Here is a 20,410-nt window from a genome sequence, read left to right as displayed (position 1 = left end):
GCAGGAAAGCCACACGCAATGCCGACGTAGCTGGCTAGAGCAGGCACTTCAGCTGGAGACCTTCCTCGCAGCCATCAGACACGCCGCCCGTATCAAGTACATTTCCATAGCCTTTAACGTAGCTTAACAATTGTGTTGGAGACAAAGGAGAAGGCACAGTCTACAGGAAAAAAATATCCCAAAATGATACCCTTTTATTGGTAAAGCTCTGATGAAACAACTTTCCAAATGACATCCCACTTAAAAACCAATGGAAACCAACCTAACTATGCATCAGTCACACTATACAGATTGCATCCTACATTTTCAAGATGCCTAAATATCTTATGGAGTATTTACATATGTATCAGTTAGGTAGTAAAGTTTCATTGTGATTTGTTTCTTTCCAGCACATACTTATTCAATGGCAAAAAAAATCCTGGGGATGCATTTGCCTTTTTGTACAATACTTCTGAGCAAACAGTTAGGGCAATTTTCCTGAGAGAAGGCTTGTTCTTTGAAACTCTTGCTTTAACAACTAGAAATACAGAAGGTGGATGGGGTTTTGTTGCACTAAAAAGCCTAAGGATGCCTAGTTAAGTTTTTCTTTTAAATTATTTACGTACCATTAAGTTAAAATGTTTACATTCATTCATTCGTATAAAAACCATTGTTAAATCTTATGCAAATGATTTAACACTGATTGCTGCAACGCAAATTGCACTTCTTTAAAAAAATTATTGTATATATGGAAGAAAAATATCTGATTGCTACCCTGTTTACAAATTTCGACTGACTCTATACAGTTCAGCCAGAAAATATGAACTTTCATAAACCTCAGTCACAGTGTACTTTAAAAGTTATATCGCAGTCTTGCAAAGTGAGTAAATATTTTAAACGAAAAAAAAACAACACCACCAAAATCTCCTTAACAAGCTGGACCTTGTGAGACTTGTACCAAATGTTGTGATTTCTTCCAGGGGCATAGCTGGGCTCTGAAGAGCAGAGCAAGGCACGCTGGAGACGGAGGGCGCAGGAGGAGACAACCAACAGGGCGAAGACATCAAATGTTCGGTGTGAGGTGTCTGCGCCGACTCAAGCAGTACGTACTTCTGATGCTCGTTACAAAGTATCTCACTATCTTTAGTAATTAAAGCCTTTGGTACTCGCTCCCCAACACTGATGAGGTCCACCAATTTCTTGGGGGAGGAGGCGATGAGAGTGAAAACAACTATACAATCGGAAAGGCAGCGCTGCTGGGTAAGTCAAGGATGTATTTCTGGAATCTATCAATAGGTCTAGGTTTATCTATTTTTTTTTTTTTTTTTTTTTTTATTTTGGAGAGTGTAAGCTGCATTAGCTATCCCCAGTGGACGTTTGCTTTCCCTATATTTTTCTTGCATAGATGAGGAACTGGATGCTTCGTCAGAGCCTCTTTTGGAGGCTGAAAAACACCTCTGTCACCAAGGCACAGAAACAATTTCAGAGGAATGGTCTTTGCCAGCACTCTTGCTGCCACCGCAACCTCTCTGCAGAAGAAACCGTGCACGGACGTCTGGGGGATGCCGCAGAGCGCCAGGATCCAGCTTCCCTCATGCCAGGTCACGCCAGAGCCAGGGCACACCAGGGATCTTGTCTCACAGATGCTGTCACTTCAGCCGTAGAGGTCAGGCTGACTCCTGTGTACAGCCCGTCTTGACCTGAATACTTAAGGTTGCTGCTTTCGGGACTGGTGCTCTCTCCTGGGCCAGACATCACCGATGAGCTCGCCTGGAGGTGGGGGAAGAGCAAAGAGACATTTCATTGAGCAGGTGAGCTTTGCACGCACCGGGGTGTGGGTCGGAGCACAGCAGGCTTGGGGTTTGCCCGCTGCTCATCCCGTGCCCTAAAATACTGAAACTGAAAAAATCTGTCAGGGTCAGCCCGCTCATTCTCCCGTTTGTGAAGCAGTGACTTTACTATGCTGGCAATGTCTGACCTGGGTGATAGCTGCGTTTGGAGAGCAGCACGTGGGTATCTTCACAGCAAGGTGGGAAAGAAAGCGTGGGAGGTGCAGAAAAATCTGGAAATCATACCATGATGAAGAAGGTAATGTGCGTGTGTCCCGCTGCCCCCTACTGAAGGGACACAGATACCAACACCAGAAATGTGACCCCGGAGTGGTGATAGTTTTGCTTCCCTGGTGGGAGAAACCAAATACATTCCAATTCTCCAGCAGTGGGTGCAGAGCACCTCCTAGAAATCAGCCTTCTTTGGCTCCCTTAAACCTTGAAGTGCCTAAAATCATTCCTCACCCTTCAAAACGCTAGCCACAACCACTTCATCCCTAAGACCGGCCACTAAAGGAGATGTTCCTTTCATCTCAAGTGGAGAAACAGTATGCCTTTGAACCAGGAGTCTTTTTGTTCCGCCATCTACATGCACAAGACAACACAGAGAGGGAGCCCTGGTAGGCACAAAGATGAACCTCTGAACAGCATTGGACCCAGTCCATTTATCTTAACAGAGAAATGGAGAGTTACAAAGACAAGGAAACAATCATTTTTTCCATGAGGCTGAGCAGATCCGCTAAAGAGGAAAAATTCACAGTGCCAGACAGAGAAGGGGCAATATTTTCACCTGATAAAGGAAATGTTTAAGAGCTGACTTCATGCAAAATTAACGCTTGGATATGTCAACTTTAAAACCTTAATTTACTTGTTAATGGATAGTCTTCAGATGAAATTCCTTAAAAAGAAAAAAAAAAAAAAGACTATCCTCAACTGTGACTGCAGGAGCTTCCTGCCCGCTGTTTAAGTGAAAAGTATACATATTTAATCATTTTACAAGAGTAGAGCTCTTGGCTCTCCTGGAGCCGTGCCAAGCTAGCAGTCCTGACACAGGAAAAGCAAAGCTTCATTTATTCAAAGGTAATTTCCAAACAGTGCTGTGCGGGGTTCTTGTTGCCATGCTTAACCCAGGGAAAACCTCACCTTCTGAAAGAGATACTCATTGCCAGTGGCCACTTTTGTCTGAAATAACACGGACTCCAATAATTTCTTTAGCTTTCATTAAAATGGTTGATCGCCACTATTCTTCCACCTAGTCATCAACCAAGGCCCTGCTCTGTCAGTCGCTACCCAGAAATGGTAGGAACAACTGCTTGCTCCCCAAAAACAGTGAAAATAGCTCTAATCCTAAGAAATATGTTTTATCACTCTCTCAAATACACAATTGCCAAGCAGTGAAAGCAAATCTCCATATCTTCTTTCCCTGTGACTATGCTCAAAGGATTCAGTAAGGCAGGTTTCACGCTAACCTTTGTGTCCGGTTTTGGTCTTGCATCAGCCTGGTTTTTCAAAAAGGCTTTTTTTATTTGTAATACATCAGATTGGCTCCCGTTAACACAAAAGGCATCGTTTTAACAGCTTGAGTCTCCCTGCAGTGGAAGAGGGGTTTAAATTAGAGTTGAGCAGTGTTTGCTCAACCTGAGCTAAAAATAGTGGGAGCTCTTTTGAAAGGTTCCCATTTGCCCATATTTGCCGCTGTTGTTCCGGTAGGCAAATATCTTATCACTACCTGTTTTTTCCGGGCTTGGAAAGTGTAATTCACCCTTTTCCTGATTCAGCCCTACCTACAAAGGTGGGGCGCGGGGACCCGCAGTTTCCATGTGGGGTTATCAGCTACCCCTCCCTCGGGCACCCCAGAAGGGAGGACGCGGAGGCACGTCCTGTTTGAAGACTGCCCATCCCTGCCCAACCAAGGCCAGATCCTGGCTCCATTGAGCCAGGGCGGGTAGGACCTGGGCAGGACCGCCGGGCCTGGAAACCCCACCCCGGTAATGTCATGACAAATCCAGGCAGCTCGGGCAGCTCCCAAAGTGAGACATGGAAAACAAATTTTAGCTCATGAAAAGGCTGCGGCTGAGTCACGGCTCTGCTCCTGAGCCTGCCTACCTCTGCTCCTACTTCTTCAGCTTTAAGGGACGAAAGATGACAGAAGATACACTTAGTTATTAGAGGACATTTGTCAGCTGGAATAAATAAGTTGAACAATGCTGCTGAAGTCAATGAGCTCTTCTAATTCACACCGGCTGGCTCTATCAATAAAAAGGTAATGGATTTATTTTTATTGCTGAAATCTGATAATAGGATAGATAATCAACTGAAGCTCAGCTTCCTGAGGAAAAAAATAATGAAGCCCGTTGGGAAGAGCTTGCCTCCCAAATAGAAGGAGGTCATGTTTGTATCTGCAAAGGTTCTTTTTACCCAAACCAGCAGGAGCTGGTCATGGGGCAACCTCCAGGGAGGTTGTCTGGATTGGAGGTGGCCTTTCTGTAGAGAACCCACCCACCATGCTCACAGGGAGACCTCAGCCAGAGCCACAAAGGGACTTAGACACCTACATCATACCCAAACCTGCCGTCAGCACCCTGAAGCCAAATTCACTCACACTAAAGCCGGCCCAGATCAAACCCAGGCTGCTCAGCCTGTGCTGGCCAGCACTTGGGGAACAGCACTGGCATCTCTGGCTGCAGGACTCCTGCTTTCTTCCACCCACTCCTTCCTGCACTGTCTGCCCACCACGGAGAGCGGGGAGAGGGGAGGGACAGCCCCCCTCAGCCTCCCCCTGCGCCTCCACAGCCGAGAGGCAAAAACTCTGGGCAAGGAGTTGTGCTAACAGCCAGAGGGGGTGGCGAGTGGCCTTGATGTAGACCTTTACTCTATCAGATAGACCTTTGCTCCAACCACTTCACAGGTTCAAAATGTTGCACGAATTTTGGACATTACACTAGGTCTGTAGCAAGCTGAGTCTCAGCCAACACTCTCTTCCTCTTCACTTAGCATAGTTTAGTTTCGCTACACTTAAATGATAACCGTAGTCAGCTGAAACACACTTGCAAAAACTTCTTTTGCATATAATGTGTTGTGGCAAATTGCAGTGGAGTCCTTAATTTCCCCACCTCAGCCTCCCTGCAATAACTCCCATCCCCACCAAAAGCGCTTTCTCCGGATACAGTCATTCCCTGGTTTCTAAAGAACAAGTCTCTGAAGTTTGCTGAAGAGCAAACTGCAAAACCACAGGGGGTTTTTTTGCTGATTTAGTGACCCTCTTACTACGCAAAGTTGTCATTTCTTGCTAGTCCAATTGATCCTTTTGTTTATATTGCAGATGTGTAAGTTTACGTATCGTCTAATCTCTCCTTTGTATTATAGTAACATAAATCTATGGTTAATACTTCATTAATTTCCTAAGGGAGGCAACTTCCAGTGTGGCTTGGGAAAGCTGATGACCCCTCTGCTGTCGAGGGCTGTATGAGTAATTGGCTTTATTGCTTTGGCAATAAAACAAAACCAAGCAAAATATATGTATCCATAGGCATATAGAAGTTTTGTGTAGAACCAAAAATACTCTTTTTTCTTGGTTTTCCCCGCTGCAACAAAAAAGCTGGATTGTCTTGCTCTGTTTGATACAGAACGAAACACTTTCTTTTGGATATACATACACGGAGCAAAGAAAATGAATGACTGAATTTATGAAGTTGAGTGGGGAGAAGAAAGCAGCGTCCTGTTTTGTCCAGGAGTGAGGACTAACTCAGAAGAGGTAGGAGACCAAGAGAAGATTTAAACTGGAATATCAGATCTCCCAGCATAATGCCCTGACTACCAAACTATTTGGTATTTTAGGTTTCCATGTTCCTCATGCCTCCTGTTGATCTTATTCCACCTGATTTAGATAAATATTTACTCATACCAGGACTGAGGCACCGTGTTCCTATTTTCCAGGTGAAAGTCCTACCAACAGTGCTGGTGAGTCTTTCTCGTGGAAACTCTGTCCCGACGGCTACAGAATTATTCTATACCAACTAAAATCTTATCATCGGATAGTCTGAAGGACCCTCGGCCATTCAACTTTCCAACATCCAGGCGGTTAGGAGATTTTTTTTTTAAGAGGTTGAGTCTCTGGGTTCATTCAGACTCTGGGCGATACTGCACAGAGGCCGATTCCCTGTTGCCTGCATGAATGTCCTACCGATCTGCTGCCTAAAAAGGAGTGAAGAACACCACCTCTAACCATCTCACGAGCCCTCTTCTGAAAACAAAACAAAGCAAATGCAGGAGAAGCTATTCAGCGAATTCAGCGCAGGTTGTCAGGCATTTTGGGGACAGTTAGAACTGCATTCTCCTGCTAGCTCACCACTTTCCAAGACCGTTTCAGTCAGCTCTCCCACTTTCCAGCCTACAACCCTGAAGAGCCAGTCCTGAACCACTTCTCAAGGTAAATCTCCAAGGGCAGTATGCGCTAGTTTTACCTGCAAGACAAATGTCCTAAGTTATTCTATGGTGTGTGATTACTGTCCTTTTGAGAAAGCTCCAAACTGGAAGCAAAGGGCACAGTACTGTCTTCTGAAAGAAAAGCGCCCCTGGTGCTGCTGAGCCTTTACTGACATCAGCCCTGGCTCATGGAGCCTCCATGTCCTGCCATAAAAAGCAGATTTTACAGCAGTTTTCATACTGCCTTTTATCCTAATAAGGGAATAAAGTCCTTCTGGTAATCACACCCGTTGGAGCCCCTGCGTGGAAATGGCTGGGTGTGCACTACAGACTGTGCCCTTCGTTTAGCAAATTATTCCGCGAAGCTTTTCTCTGTACAGTTTCAGCAGCATCAAAGGGAGAGCAGGTATAGATGCAGATGCAGGCTGTCTGAAACCTTCAAATCTTCTTTTTATGGGGATGTAAGGCAACTTCATATATCATGCAGCTGGACCTCTTCCATATTAGTAACACAGGACACCCAGTACTTATACTGCTTAGGAAAACAGAAATAGGCCTAAATCCTAGATCCAGATGTGAATTTGGCAAATAGCCCCTTTACAATAGGACAGCGAAATATCTTCCATCCAAACACTTCTACATTTTGCGTTGCTTGAAATCAACTTTGCACCCACAGCAATTCATTAATCATATCTTTTAAATGTTTAAGCTTCAGCTAGAACATAAAATCAACATTTAAGGTTCTTGCTAATTTGTCTCAAAATTGGCATCATGTAAGATTCCCTTCATGAAATGGATGGCCTCAAAGACATTTCCAAGAGTAATTGCCGCCCTTCCCTTTTTCTGCCCTCCCCTCTTTATTTTACTTTAAAAGAGATAAGAAAGGTAGGGCAAAAAGTGAATATTACTGACACAAATGTATTCTGCTGAATTTCATTTCCATTAGATTTCTACATAACTGGGAACTCTTTTGGCAACCTCCCATAAAAGGCATAATAAATTGCTTTTGTACCGGTAGAGGAATTCATTTTCTCTGTTTCATTTAGCAACAATATTGCTGTGAATTTCAGACAACAGTTTCTAAAATGTCATCAGATTTCTCTGCCTAATGTCAATTTGGCATTTTTTCCCTCTTCACAGAATAAGAGCTGGAGAAGTAAAAACAGAGCAAAACAAAAACAATTTGCCTTGCTGGTTGTGTAACGTGCGGGGAATGAGCCAGGTTCGCTCTTCCAGCAGGTGCCCCTGTTTCGGCAACGTCACCAGCGCCACTGGCAGGAATCGACGCCGTTCTTGTTAAAGTGACCAAAGACTACAGAGCCTGGATTCATCCTTCTGAGGGTTTTCTCCCTCCTGACATGGCCTGGAGAAGTTTATTCTCCTTGTGCAAAGCCACTGCCTGTTCTAAGAATAAATACAAACCTTCGGGCTATCGATGGGCCAACTCAAATGAAAAAAAAGTCATGGAAAATAGAAGTCTAGTAGAGTATCTTTGCTTCGGCATGTGATCAGATTACAGGCTGCCTTACTCTGAAATCCTAACATCTCTCCACTCCCGACAACTTCAATGGCCCTTATGAGCGCTCAGCCCCTCCCAATGGATTTGGGCCCACAAACAATGATTTCACTTCTTTCGTAAGCTGGTGATCGTGTTCCCAAATGATGTCTGGGGCAACAGGAGCAAATCTTAACAGCCACTGCTTTCTACTTTCAGCCTCCAGTCTCCCTGGTTTTCATCCCATTGAATTGCTGATGCTTGGGCAAAAGCAGGAGCCCAATGGAAGGATGTGGCCATACCCATAACATGTCCTGACAGCAGCTCCCCTGCAAATCCCATCCTCGTTTACGTACATTTGGGGCTGGGGTGCAGGGGTGGGAGATCACTAGCCCTTCACGTAGGGTGCGGGAGAGCCAGGGGGATGCTCATATGTCTGGTGGCTGCTGCAGCCTCCCTGCTTCAGCACATTTCACAGCCTCCCTCCATTGCTTCCTTTCATTGAAATTTTTCACGAGGGGCAATTTGCAAGTCCGTATGCAGTGCACATCTGGTCGAATCATGGTGGGGAAAAGGCTGTGGAGATGTTACTGCGCTGCCTGCTGGATACAAGGGGATAGATTTCCCCGGTCCTCACGCACATGTCCTCTCCCAGCCTGATCTACTACAGAAAAATCAGGGAGAACTGAAGTCCTGGCACTGGGGGATGCCATCATGTAGTTAAGAGCAGCCTCAGGGTCCCTGGCAGTTGCCCTTTGCTGCTAACAGCTCTCACCTAGCCTTTTGGCTCTCAAACTGTGCCCCCACCCTGCTCTCCTCTGGTACCCACACAACTCCACCTTGCAAAGTTATATTACAAATGGTACTATTAAAATCATAACACAAAGGTTATTAACAACAGGTTTGATATGCTCTCCTAGGGAGAAGGGCTACAGAGAGGAAGGCAGGCTTTAGCCAGCCAAGAAGGCAACAGCACAGGGGAAACGGGATCTCGTCTATATGGCCTCTCCTTCCCCGAGCAGCACACGGCTCCGCTGCCTACAACCTCCACCGCTGCCTCGGCCTCGGCTGGGATCGTGCTTCTAATTCTGTCCGTTATATAAATCTCATGACATTCCTCAGGATCAGTAGTGCTGCTTAAGGCAACGTAAGGAAAATTTAAGGAAAATTTGGCTGCATTTTTCCCGTTGCAAATATTAGGGGGAGCCTAAAACAGTGCATAGCAGTTTACTGGGGGGAGTCTGAAACCCAGTAACAGTTCACTTTTTGGTTAGTGTTTCTCTTTTTTTGATGTGATCTGTTTCTTTTATTGGACTGACAGGATCCTCTCATGTCAAAGACAAGCCCTTTTAGTAATATCCTTGTCTGGCAGCATCCGAACCCAAAACCCAGTGCCTCTGAAACTGGGTGGCCCTGTCAGTCCACAAACAATCACATTTGCTAAAAATGTTTTTTTTCCTCCCCTTGTACAATGAAACTTTGTACATCGGGAATTAAACTATTGTCAGGAATTTGGATGTGGGAACACTGAGACATATTGAAAAATAGTTATTATAAACAATGTCTTCTTTTTATTAATAAAAGAGTAGAGAAAGCCACATTAAGAAAGCTTTTCAAAGAAATTATGTGGCAGATTAAAGGATACAGAAGGCCCGAGGAGTGAGTGTGGATATGGATATGTGTAGCCAAGGAGTTAGAAATTAATCCACATTAAGCTTCACAACTTTAGCGGTAGTATTTGTTATCACACATGCTAACTGAGTGAAGAAAGGAAGTTTGAGATGGTCTGAGTACATGACGTAAAATAAGGATCAAAACTAAGGCAGGATGATCAGCGCTCCTCTGGTGCTCCTCTGGAACTTGGTGCTGCCAGATGCTGAGCATCTGTCCCCTGAAGAGCCCTCTGTGAGGACAGGGATGATCCCCTACGGACTGCAATCAGCAGGGCACCCCAGCCTGGTTTCAGCTGGGTCTGGATCAGGGTTTAAGTGCACATCTGAGTTTAAAGCAAAAGCCTTTATGTTTCCCTTCATACAGCAGGATAATATTTTGCTGTAGTTACCAGTCATTTGGGATTATGCATAAAAATGCATATATAGATATTAAAGAGCTTTTGGAAAATGTGAGAGCAGCCGTGCTCGAATTATAAAGTCTTATCAGATCATTTCAGAAAAAAAAAGGGGTACATGCACAATTGTTTCTTGAAAGGATCAATTGGGCATGATTTATTGTCTTTGCTCCAAAAGCAAACCTTTGAAATGGAAGAACCTGAACATTTCAAAACAAAATGTCTGGGGTTAAGCTGTGGTTAACTTAATCATAAAAATTATATAGATCTTAATTAAGAGGTTTGTAAAGTACTTCAGCTTGTCGTTCTGTTTACAGCTATATGTAATATCCTCCGAAAATCTTGTTCTAGTATCAGCTAACAAAACTGGAAAGTTTGTTTAGATTATTGTTCTGCTAGATAAGATAAAAGCTGTGATAACATTGCACAGTGATCAGCCTGCTTACAGATATGGACACCGGCTTATGGCTTACCCCGGAGGCTGCAGTCTGTGTGCTGGGAGAAGCGGTTTTTCTACAGTCATCTGAGTTAGTAGAGGACGTGGATGTTGGAGTCATAGGAACCGCAGTAGTGCTGTTACCTGAAAGATCGGGAACTGGTATTAAAACCAAATATTTTCCAGCCGGGGAAAAAAAATCTCTTGCAGCTCAACTGTCTTATCTTGTTATATTTACCAGAGCATGCCTTTGACTTATTTATGTTCTTAGGTTTTCGCTTCCTGGTCTGAATTCCTTCTTTTTTCATAGCAAGAGGCCGGGGAACCTGGAAAAATTAAATTTCCACACCAATCACAGAGTTGTGTATGTACTCTAACATCAAACATTAAAATACGGTACAAGATCAAACGGTGATGTTGAAGATGCCTGTAGAACAAGTCAATTTTTCCTGTGTCACAGCAACAATTCCAAAAACCCCTTTGCATTTTATTTGGACAAAGCAATGGGCTGTTTCAAGGGGAGTTTTAGCTGAATAAAGAAAGCAGGGAAACTTTGTTCTTGAAGTGAACTAAACAGTTTTTGCAACACCTCAGTCAGTCCACAGATAAACAGCACACTTTTAGGGAAAAAGAGCATCATATGGCCATGGGTCACATGAAATTAAATTGGACAGGGTATATCTGATCCCTGATTCCTTATTCCAGTCAGTTAGGAATTATGTCCAGTGGCTGATTCTGGAAAGCAGGAATGCATATGAAGGGAAAAAATCTCTTCCTGTGGACCAGCTATGCAAACCAGATCATCGCGAGTAAGCGACTTAGGACAGAAGTTTTAGGCCATAACTGACTTAGTATTTGTTCTTATAAGCAGTCTACCCATGATACAGCTTTATAGTATCTACATTTATATTTAAAGGGAAAATGTGCTCAGAAACCAGCCTTGTGTTCTGTGTCATCACAACGGTAATCATTATACGGAAAACATTGGCTTAAAATATATTTTAACTTAATGATAACATGAGTTTGGGGAAAGACAATTCAAGCACATGCTTACTACCATTATAATGTTTACACCTGTGATATAATTTACTTTTTTCTTGAGAACTAGACCAAGTCCTAATCACTCCGAATGCCCTCGCTCTTCACACGCTTGCGCTTGACTGTAACTTAATCTGCAGGGGAATAACAGGCTCCAGGTCTCATCCAAAACATACTCCATCACATTCAGGATAGAGCTATTTTCTTCCTCTATTATTGCCTACCAAAGGCTGAAATGACATTTAAAGTTTTGCTGGCATAGCTATGTCTGTCCATGAAAAACTTCCCAGGTTTTTTTTCCCCCACTGAAAAAAGCTGGTTTAAATCCTGGTGGCAAAAAAGATGTCTGCCACTCATCCAGAGGTGGTTTCTTTGTACAAATCTGTCAGGAAAGCGACAACAGCAAACACATAACTTGTCAAAACCATAACTTGCTAAAACGGTACAACCATTTTCTAATGCCAGGCATTTTTTTTGGTCATTTTGTCCGTTTTTTAAGCGTTCATCCTTTTTTTAACTCCGTGGTCCAAACCATGAGCCAATACCATTAGCGTCAACAAAAACATTGCCCCGACTTGAGGAAACCCAACGCCACCCCTGGAAGCTGCCAGGCACCCGCTGGTGGGAGGACCACCATTTTCCCCAAGGCACATCAGAGCCCTCAGCAAAGCAGCCGCTTACCCCATGGAGCTTCATGTAGAGGCCGCAGGCGTTGCAGACGGGCTCACCCTCCGCATTCCTGCGCCACAGGGTGGTGGTCGTGGTGTGGCAGTTGGCACAGGACAAGCCCAGCCGCCGGGACGAGGGCTAGAGGCAAGTGTAGGCAAACACAGGCGTAAACAGGCAGGCAGGAGCAAATGATTTATGTCTTTACAGTTTATAAAAAGCATTTAAACCCGCAGCAGTGACAGTAGGAGGTTTTTTATAGCATTTACTGGTGATGTCCCAGACTTAAACCAAAGATTATCATGGTTTCAGAGACCGGAAAGCTGACATGAAGAGGCACTGCGAGTCTGTAACTCCAGGCAGTCACGGCAGAGGCAAAATTTACATTTACCCGGGGACCTCTGTGAAGATCAGCAGGCACTGGCTCTTCCTCCAACAGTACATCTAGAAAACATCTTTCCACTACAGCTCCATCCAGCTGAGAAGGCACATCACTCCTGTGCCACCTCTCCAGCTGGTTCAACGCCCTCTTCCCTGTGCGGTGGGCAAAGAGGTGGCTCTGAACCTGCCACCGATACTCCAGACTCATCGGAAAAATCAGCCACTTTAATCACCATCCCTCCGTGGCACAACAGCTGTGGAAAACAAACTTTCCTGGGAGCCAGAGGGTAACACAGCGGCATCTTTGTAAAAACATCTTTTTATCATCACCCATTTTATCCTTGCACGAAAAACAATGTGCCTCGGGAGCATGTTTTACAGAACAGAGCTTCCCCTCGGCCAGCAGAAAAGCTGGTGGGTGACAACAAGGTTCCCACTGCAAACAAGCCATTTATGACACTCTTCCGTGGAGTTTGGAGCCAAGGTGAAGCAACCTTGTATCAGAAATAACCGTATAACCCAGAGCTTTATGACTGCAGGCTGTATATCATAAGTGAAGGCAGTCCTCATAAACATGTGAAATGAAGGTGAATGGGTTATAAAAGTCCCTGTAACAAGTGATCTCTTACGTTCATCACAAGCAAAGAATTCCAGCTACATCATAAATCTAGTCTTTTTCAAAGTATCGCATTGTCAAAAAAAAATATAAAAAAATCTGTGCCTAGCTCTGTGTCTGGCAGCTGAACAAGTTTACACGGAGAAGTCAGTTTTAGAGGATTGCATTAATCTTATTCTGACTATAAAGGGCCCATAACTGAAATTACTAACTTAAGGGTACAATGCCCTTCCTCTTGAATCATTTACTGCTGGGTTGTTAGACGTAACTCGGTCACCTTTGATACCGCAGAGCTGCCTGCCACTTGGGAAACCAATAAAAATGTTTTGAGAATGAAGAATATTCCAGAGTAATAACTGAGTTTCTTGAATTTTATCTGTTTGAGTTTCTTTAGCAGTAAGCTGTTGTCTTACACCACAGCTCAGAAAGAACTCCAGATCAAATACAAATTTTGTAACTTTGAATCAGTAATCCATTATTAATTGCACAGAAAAAAAAAATCCAGTAAAGTATAATATAGGCTGAAGTACATGCATATACTTTTTAATCTTAAAAATCGAGATCTCATGAAAACGGAATATTTGACCTTGTTATTAAATTAAATAAGTGTGCACACAGCGTCCAAACTGCGTTCCTCGATTCAATACGAGTTTTACGTGGATTGGGTAAAAAAAACCTGGTCTTATACGCTTCGTTTTCTTTCTTTGCAAGTGAAATGCTGTCAGACATTTCACTCGGTTAAATCTTTCTTTTGTATGCAGTCTGGTATAAATCATATATTTTATTTCGATAGCTTTTACTCATTCCTGTATCTAAACAAACGGGGGTGGGGGGTTGGCATGTTTTGAAGCTAAAACGACTTTTCTGCCACAGGAATTTTTTTATCAGAAACTTTGGGGCAATCTAAACACGTTTAGCATTTTCAAAACATTTTCCCTTCTCACCTACATATTTCCAACTGTACGAACACACAGTCATGGTTGATTTATAGCTATGGCCAGGGTACTCGGTAGGGGTTGTTACGCAGAGCTATTTCAGAGTTATTTCGCCAAGGTGTCGGGCTGAAATCAGGCTGCAGTTTGACTCTGTTTTAGTCTCCTCACCCCCACCCCTCTTTCAAAAAAAAAAAAAAGAAGAAAAGAAAAGAAAAGAAACACAGAAATGCCAGAGACGGGTATCAGCTACTCAAAATCTGCTTTGGGCCAGGGTGTCACGGCCAGTTGAGCTCTGATACACGAGACAAGGGGCAGATCTGCCCTGTCTGCTGCATTTGTCCCCGGTAATGAGATAACACCCTGTGTCATGAAATTTAGTGGACGAAAAAAAAATGGGCACCCAGCAGTAATTAACCTCTGGCTTAACGTTAAATTAATTCTTTGGCTTAAAAAAAGGTCTTTAAGCAGAGGTGGGGTTGGTTGGTGAGTGCTTACTGTCTGCTCTGATCATTGCACGTTCGGTTTTTGTTCCCCCTCCCTGTAAGGGCATTAAATTCAGATGGTTGTGAAATAAAGAACGGGATGTGTTTTAGCGCTAGGAAAACAGGCGTGGAGTGAAGCAACTGGCGTGATTGAAAGGGGCTTGAAAGGCTGATGGGTTTGATACGCTGTCTCCATACACAAGGGTCCAAACATCAGCTTGGATTATGCCGGTGTGATTTATTGCAGCTCGCTCAGTAACAGCCATTACTGAAGAGCGTATTCTTTCTCTCTGCTGACCTCCACCCAGATTTGCTAAACATAATGTGCAGTTCCCGCTTGTTAAATTTTCTCCTTGCCTATTCAGTGCCAGCCTGAGTTATAAACAGGGGTTCTGGTTTGTACTATTTATTTCCCCCCCCTAGTTTTAGGAGTATATTTTTAGAAAAATTGCCGCTCATTTCTTAGGAGTAAAACAAAACAAAGGCTATTATCATTGTTTAAACAATTGGTTTTCTTTGAATTATATACAAAACTTGCTTACATTCCCAAGGATCGAGCTCTCAGCAAACAAAGCAGGTCTGGAGAAATTCCTAGCCCTCTGAACAAACACTTTCCAACCTTGATTTTTATATTTTTTTAATTTTTTTTTTTCTGTTGGAAACGTCCAACTTCAGCAGCAAAAACGTCTCCCAAGCTGCCGATGCCCCCTCGCCAATGGGGTCCATCAACTCAAAAAGGTGTGTGGCTCACTAGGGGGGAAGAGGGCGATTTCGCCAGCCTAGGGCCCGGACGTGGGTGCTGACGCGGCACCCAGAGGGCTGCCAGCCCTGTCACCCCTCATCCTGACCGCTTTGGCCTTCAAACCTGGTCAGGAGCCCCGCTTCGGTTCTGCAGCTGGGGGTGGGAAGGCGAATCACCGGGATAACACGCTCCGAGTGGGCTCCCCCATCCTTGCCCGTGCTTTCCCCCTGGATAGCGCTGACTTGGGGGTCCCACGGGTCGCAGCTCTTCTCCCCACCCCCCCTCCCCTCCATCCCCACTCACCACTCTCTTCTGGGGCTTGATGAGGGGCCGGCTGAGGCCGTTCATTTTGGTGTAGAGCCCACAGGCGTTGCACAGGTAGTTGCCGGTGCCGTCCCTCCTCCACAGCGGGGTCTGGATGGAGCCGCAGTTCACGCACTCCCGGCTCTCGGAGAGGTCCTCCAGCAGCTCTGGTGGGGGGGCAGGAGCAGAGGAGAGAGGCGGTGGGGCACGGCCGCCGGTGGGCGCGGAGCCCCGCGGAGCGCTGCCCCGGTCCCGCCACGCCGCGACACGGGCCCCGGGCGAGCAAATAACCGGCGCTGTTCAGCCCTCGGAAAAGCAATTCCCCGGTAGTGACCGCGGCCATGCGGTGATTTTTAACAAAATCCTCTCTTTGGGGGTTTGTTTGTTGTTTTTTTGGTTGGTATTTTGGTTGTTGGTTTGTTTTTTGGGGTTTTTTTTCGGTTTTTTTTTGTAATTTATTTAAACGTACCATGTACCAGACTCGCTGCCGGCCCCGGCGCAACCTTTTGCTTTGCGAACCGAAGAGGAGCCGGTGCTCCCCGGGACGGGTTGGGGGAGCGGCCAGGCGGAGCGGCGACCCCCGGCAGCCCCGCACTCACGTCGGGATTTGGCCCTTCGGAAATCTGCTTGGAGCGGCGCGGGGTCCGCTCGAGGGGTGAAAACCCCGTCGTTGTGCCCAGCGGGTGGAGGCGGGGGGCGGGGGGGGGAAGAACTTGGCTTTTTAGGGGAAGAGGGGGAGTTAGGTGCGTGCCAGAATAGCCTGCTTCCAAAGCCCACCCTGGGAGCCGGACCGCAGGGATGGGATATAAGGAGCAGTGTTTTTTGCCCAGTCTTCCCCCGGGTCGAGTCTGGGAAAGGAGTTTTTAGCCCGACTCTCGATTTGAATGCCTCGCAACTGGTAAAAACTTCAAATTTAAGAAACGGAGTTTGGGACTGTGGTGTCCCCAAGCAGTGGCGGAGAGCGACCACTTCGACTCGGCTATTTGGACAAATTCGAGTTGGTTGGTAGGAAACGGAGGAAATGGGAAAATATGCGCTATTCTGCCTCCTGCTCCCATAGCTACTGCACACTGGGGGGGCAAAGGGTCTAAATGCACGGAAAAAAAAATAAAGAGAAACCACCTATAAAAGCAAACACCTTCACCCCTGCGAATCCTTACATCCTTGCTCTGACTCACCTCTCCGTATTTCGGGGGGGGGGGGCAGGGGGTGGGGGAAATAAATACGGATTTTACATATAGCGCGCCACGTTGTGAAGAAATAATTTCCAGGGGGTGTTTGGATTTCTGCAGCAGCTTTCGAGGCGAGGCTGGGAAAGTCTGTTTCAGACTCATAGCTCCGTCACTGACTTTTTTTGCCTCCCTCCAATCCCTCCGCTACCTGCCTTAATTCATCATTGAGTTATTCTTTTACGTTTTGCTTAGCAGCTTTGCGCTGTAAGGCGCAAGAGAGCTTGTAAACGTCAGGCAGCTTCGGAGACAGGGCTGCGATGACACGGCGGGCACTGAGCTGAGGAAGAAACGGCTTTTGGGCCCGCATCCACCGAAAGACATTTCTCTTCTCCCTTCGTTTGCAAATTATTAGGCGCTAAACGGGCACGGGCACACGGCGGGGTCCAGAGAGCACAGTTCAACTTACGTTGTCAGCTCGCAGCTCTTAGCACATCGCTAAGATTTATTAATCTTTGCACCAAAAGCGCCACTGGAGACTGTAATCAGGAAAATGCTTAAAGCTTCAAGGACGCTGGAAGTTAAACAGTTATTTGTCTCAGCTATTTACTTTATAACATTACCTTCGCGCCTGCAGAAAGAAATTCTGCCGTGATAGTATTTCTCAGGCATTTTAAATTATTTGTTCCCTTACTGCGTGAGAAATATATTTATCTCCGAGGAAAGTGAAATAAAGTTTTCATTTTAGATATCGCTTTAGTAACTCTACGAGTAACGTTAAGAAAGCTGTATCAAAATGCCTAATATTTTGCTGCGAAAATACATTGCGGCAACAATTTGCAGTTCCTGACCGCTGACACGATTATTTTGAAACGGGAGCACGCGTGTCTTCGGTTTTACTGCCGCATTTTGGAGCGGAAAACTCGCGTGGCCCAGGACCTCCGGGCTGCATCGCCCCACGTTACCGGCTCCCCCAGCACCCATCCTTTCCTCTCACCGAGAGACTAACCCCTGCCTGCCCCTCCGGTTCCCGGCGCTGGGCACCGGAGGCACCGAGCAGGGAAACGCGAGAAAGGAGCCCCAACGCCCTGGCTGCCCGCGCTGCCTGCGCTGCCCGCGCTGCCTGCGCCTTCCCGGCCGGGCCGGGGCCCAGCGGGAGCGGCTCCAGAGACCCAAGGGCGGGCAAGAGACCCCCCGGGAGCAGGGGAAGCCGCCGCACCCCTCTCCGCCCGCCTTGGTACTCCTGCCCCAGCCTCCTCCAGCGCCCTCCTGCTCCTTCCCTCCTCTGCCCCTTCTCCACCCCTCTCCTCTCCCTTCCCTGAGATTCTCCAACCCCACCTCTCTCCCGGGAAAAAAAAAAAAAAAAAAAAAAAAACAACACAGGAATTTTTTCCCTACATCACCTAATTTTACACTATAACTTTTGGAAATTGGGTTTACAACTTTAACTTTCATGTCGCCCTGAGACGCAGCTTCTCGGCTTTGCTCTGCCCTTCTCCTACCACCACTACAACTGAGTTTTCTTCCCTCTGTCATGTTAGTAAGCGCCAAGTGGGAGGCTTAAAATGCCTAAATCTACCGGGCACCATCGAGAGACAGGAGCATCGTGTACACCCCTACAGAAAGATGAAAAGCCATCGAGTAATTTTCTGCAACACTGCACTGAAAGAGAAAATCACAGTGTATATAAAATATACCTACGCGGTGGGTAGTTTATGATTAAAGCAAATGCTGATCAAATGCCTGTGTGCGCGTGTGTATACATATACATATATACATAAATATATATTAATATACATAAATATATATACATATATATACAGACATAGCCACACACACACCCCTCTATACATCTGTATTTATATATACATACATATATTCTAAAGCTGAAGAGACTGCAATAATCGTTAATCTTTCTACCTCTGAGTAAATCATCGCAGCTCAGCCTCCACTTCTACAATAATTAATTCAATGACACCGAGAATTCCCTAAACTAAAAAAGAAGAAAAAAAAAAAAAAAAAAAGACGGGACATCTCGGAAGCGAAAGTAAAATCCCATCAGGAGGTGCCGTATTTTAACAGCAGTTTATAAACGGGGTTTCTCGTTCCTAGCAGAGGTTTTGCTTAGCTGTTTTTCTCGTTTAACGAAGCAGCGAAGTGGTTTGTAGTCGAAATAATCTAAACTGGGTTAAGCGAGCCCCACCAATCTCCTCTGCGCTTCAAGAAAACTTAATTCGCAGTGAATTTGTCACCATTTCGTGGCCAGTTTATCGCATTTGGGGGAGGCAGAAATGTACGGAGTCGGGAATCTTAAAAGTGAGGCTTATACCGGGCGATTCGTTTTGGCAACGGCGCGTTTGCAGCCCCGTGTGCCACAATCCAAACAACGCCGCTTTTTGGGGGGTGTGTTCCCACCCTCTCCACAGCCCAACGCAAACCACGAGAGCCACCTCCACTCCAGAAAAGCCACCTTCCCGGGACCGCCGTCCTGCCACCGGCACGGAGCCGCACCGCGCCGCCAGCGAACCCCGCAGCCCGGGGCAGCCCCGCCGCCGCCTTCCCGCGTCGCCCCCGGTCCCTGTCCCCCCCTGCCCTGTCCCCCCCCTCCCCGTCCCCCTCTCCCCGGCGGTCGGTCCTACCTGCGCTGGGTGCCCGGACGGGGATGGGGGCGGCCCGGCCCTGGAGGCAGTGCAGCATGGAGTTCTCGAAGGGCGCCGTGGGCCAGGCGGGGGTGAGCTGCGGCCCCACGTAGGACGTGTAGGGCCCCGGGTAGGAGCCGTTGAGCGGCCGGGCCAGGGGGCTGTACTGGTCCCTGGCCCCCAGGCTGTTGCTGTAGGTGCCGGGCTCCCGGGAGGCCCCGTTGGCCACCGGCGGGCTGGGGGAGTAGGGGAAGCGGCCCGAGGGGTGGGAGCCGCCGCCGGTGCTGTACGAGGGGCTCTCCGCGGCCGGCTGGGACCAGACGGCGTGGCCGCCGCCCGGGTGGCTGGGCTGGGCCGCCCCGCTGCCCTGCAGGTAGGGCAGCGTGGGCAGCATGGAGCCCACGCGGGTCGTGGGCACGTAGACGGGCGAGCTAGGCGTGGAGTGCATGAAGCCGCCCGGAGATCCGTCGTAAGGCGTGGGGCCCTGGGCGGCCGAGATGGCCAGGGTCTGGTACATCTCCTCGGGCTGCTCGGCGCCGAGGGCGCTCAGCTTGGAGCCGCGGCTGGACCAGATCAGCTTGTTGGTTTGGTCTAAATCCGCGAAAAGCAGGATGTCCTCCCAGCTGGGCAGGCCGGAGGGGTGGGGGGCCCCGAAGTGCACGTAGGGGGCGAGCAGCGACCTGCCCTCGGCGGCGGCGGCGGGGGGGGGCGGCGGCGGGACCGGCCGGTGGCTGCCGTCGGGCCCCGGCTGAGGAGTCTTGGAGGAGCCGCGCTCACCCTGGGAGCCGCCGGAGGAGGAGGAAGAGGAGGAGGAGGAGGGCGAAGGAGACGGGCCCGGCTCCCTGGTGGCGAAAGGGCAGGAGGAACCGCCGGCGTCCGCAGCGCACCGCTTCACCGCGCACCAGCCGCCTTCAGCCACGGCCATCCAGGTCCCCTTCTAGGCTCTGGGTGTGGATGGGGAAGGGGGAGGAGGGGAGGAGGAGGAGGAGGAGGAGGAGGAGTGGAGGGGGGGTCCGCAGGGCAGGGCGGGGAAGGAGGACACAAAAGAGCAGGGGAGGTGGGGGGGGAGAGAAATAATAATAACAAAGTTAGCAAACAGGACAGCCCGTCTCCCTCGCTTAATGAGATTCATCAGGGCTTATCTGGACCCTCTGAGCGCTTAATCAGTCATGTCGCCTCGGCGCTGTTGTCCCTCGCCCCGGCGGAA

General features: G+C 47.4%; 1 protein-coding gene across 2 annotated transcripts; it reads right to left on the bottom strand.

Annotated features, from left to right (window-relative positions):
* Positions 1–195: 195 nt before the first annotated feature.
* Positions 196–20,128, bottom strand: GATA6 (GATA binding protein 6; the record flags this gene model as incomplete). 2 transcript variants are annotated; one of them, XM_082479915.1, is made up of 6 exons in its annotated part: positions 196–1,749; positions 10,270–10,376; positions 10,471–10,558; positions 11,952–12,077; positions 15,396–15,562; positions 19,204–20,128. In XM_082479915.1, the coding sequence occupies 6 exons, from the start codon at positions 20,126–20,128 to the stop codon at positions 1,582–1,584; spliced, it is 1,581 nt and encodes a 526-aa protein (XP_082336041.1). In that variant the 3' UTR covers positions 196–1,581. The 2 variants fall into 2 exon arrangements, with proteins under 2 accessions (XP_082336041.1, XP_082336042.1); XM_082479916.1 differs by having other exon boundaries at positions 10,243–10,376; positions 19,204–19,720.
* Positions 20,129–20,410: the final 282 nt, after the last annotated feature.

The sequence above is a fragment of the Vanellus vanellus genome (genome assembly GCF_965231255.1).
Source record: "Vanellus vanellus genome assembly, chromosome: 2".
In the NCBI taxonomy this organism is placed as follows: domain Eukaryota; kingdom Metazoa; phylum Chordata; class Aves; order Charadriiformes; family Charadriidae; genus Vanellus; species Vanellus vanellus.
This window is presented reverse-complemented; position numbering and strand designations above follow the sequence as displayed.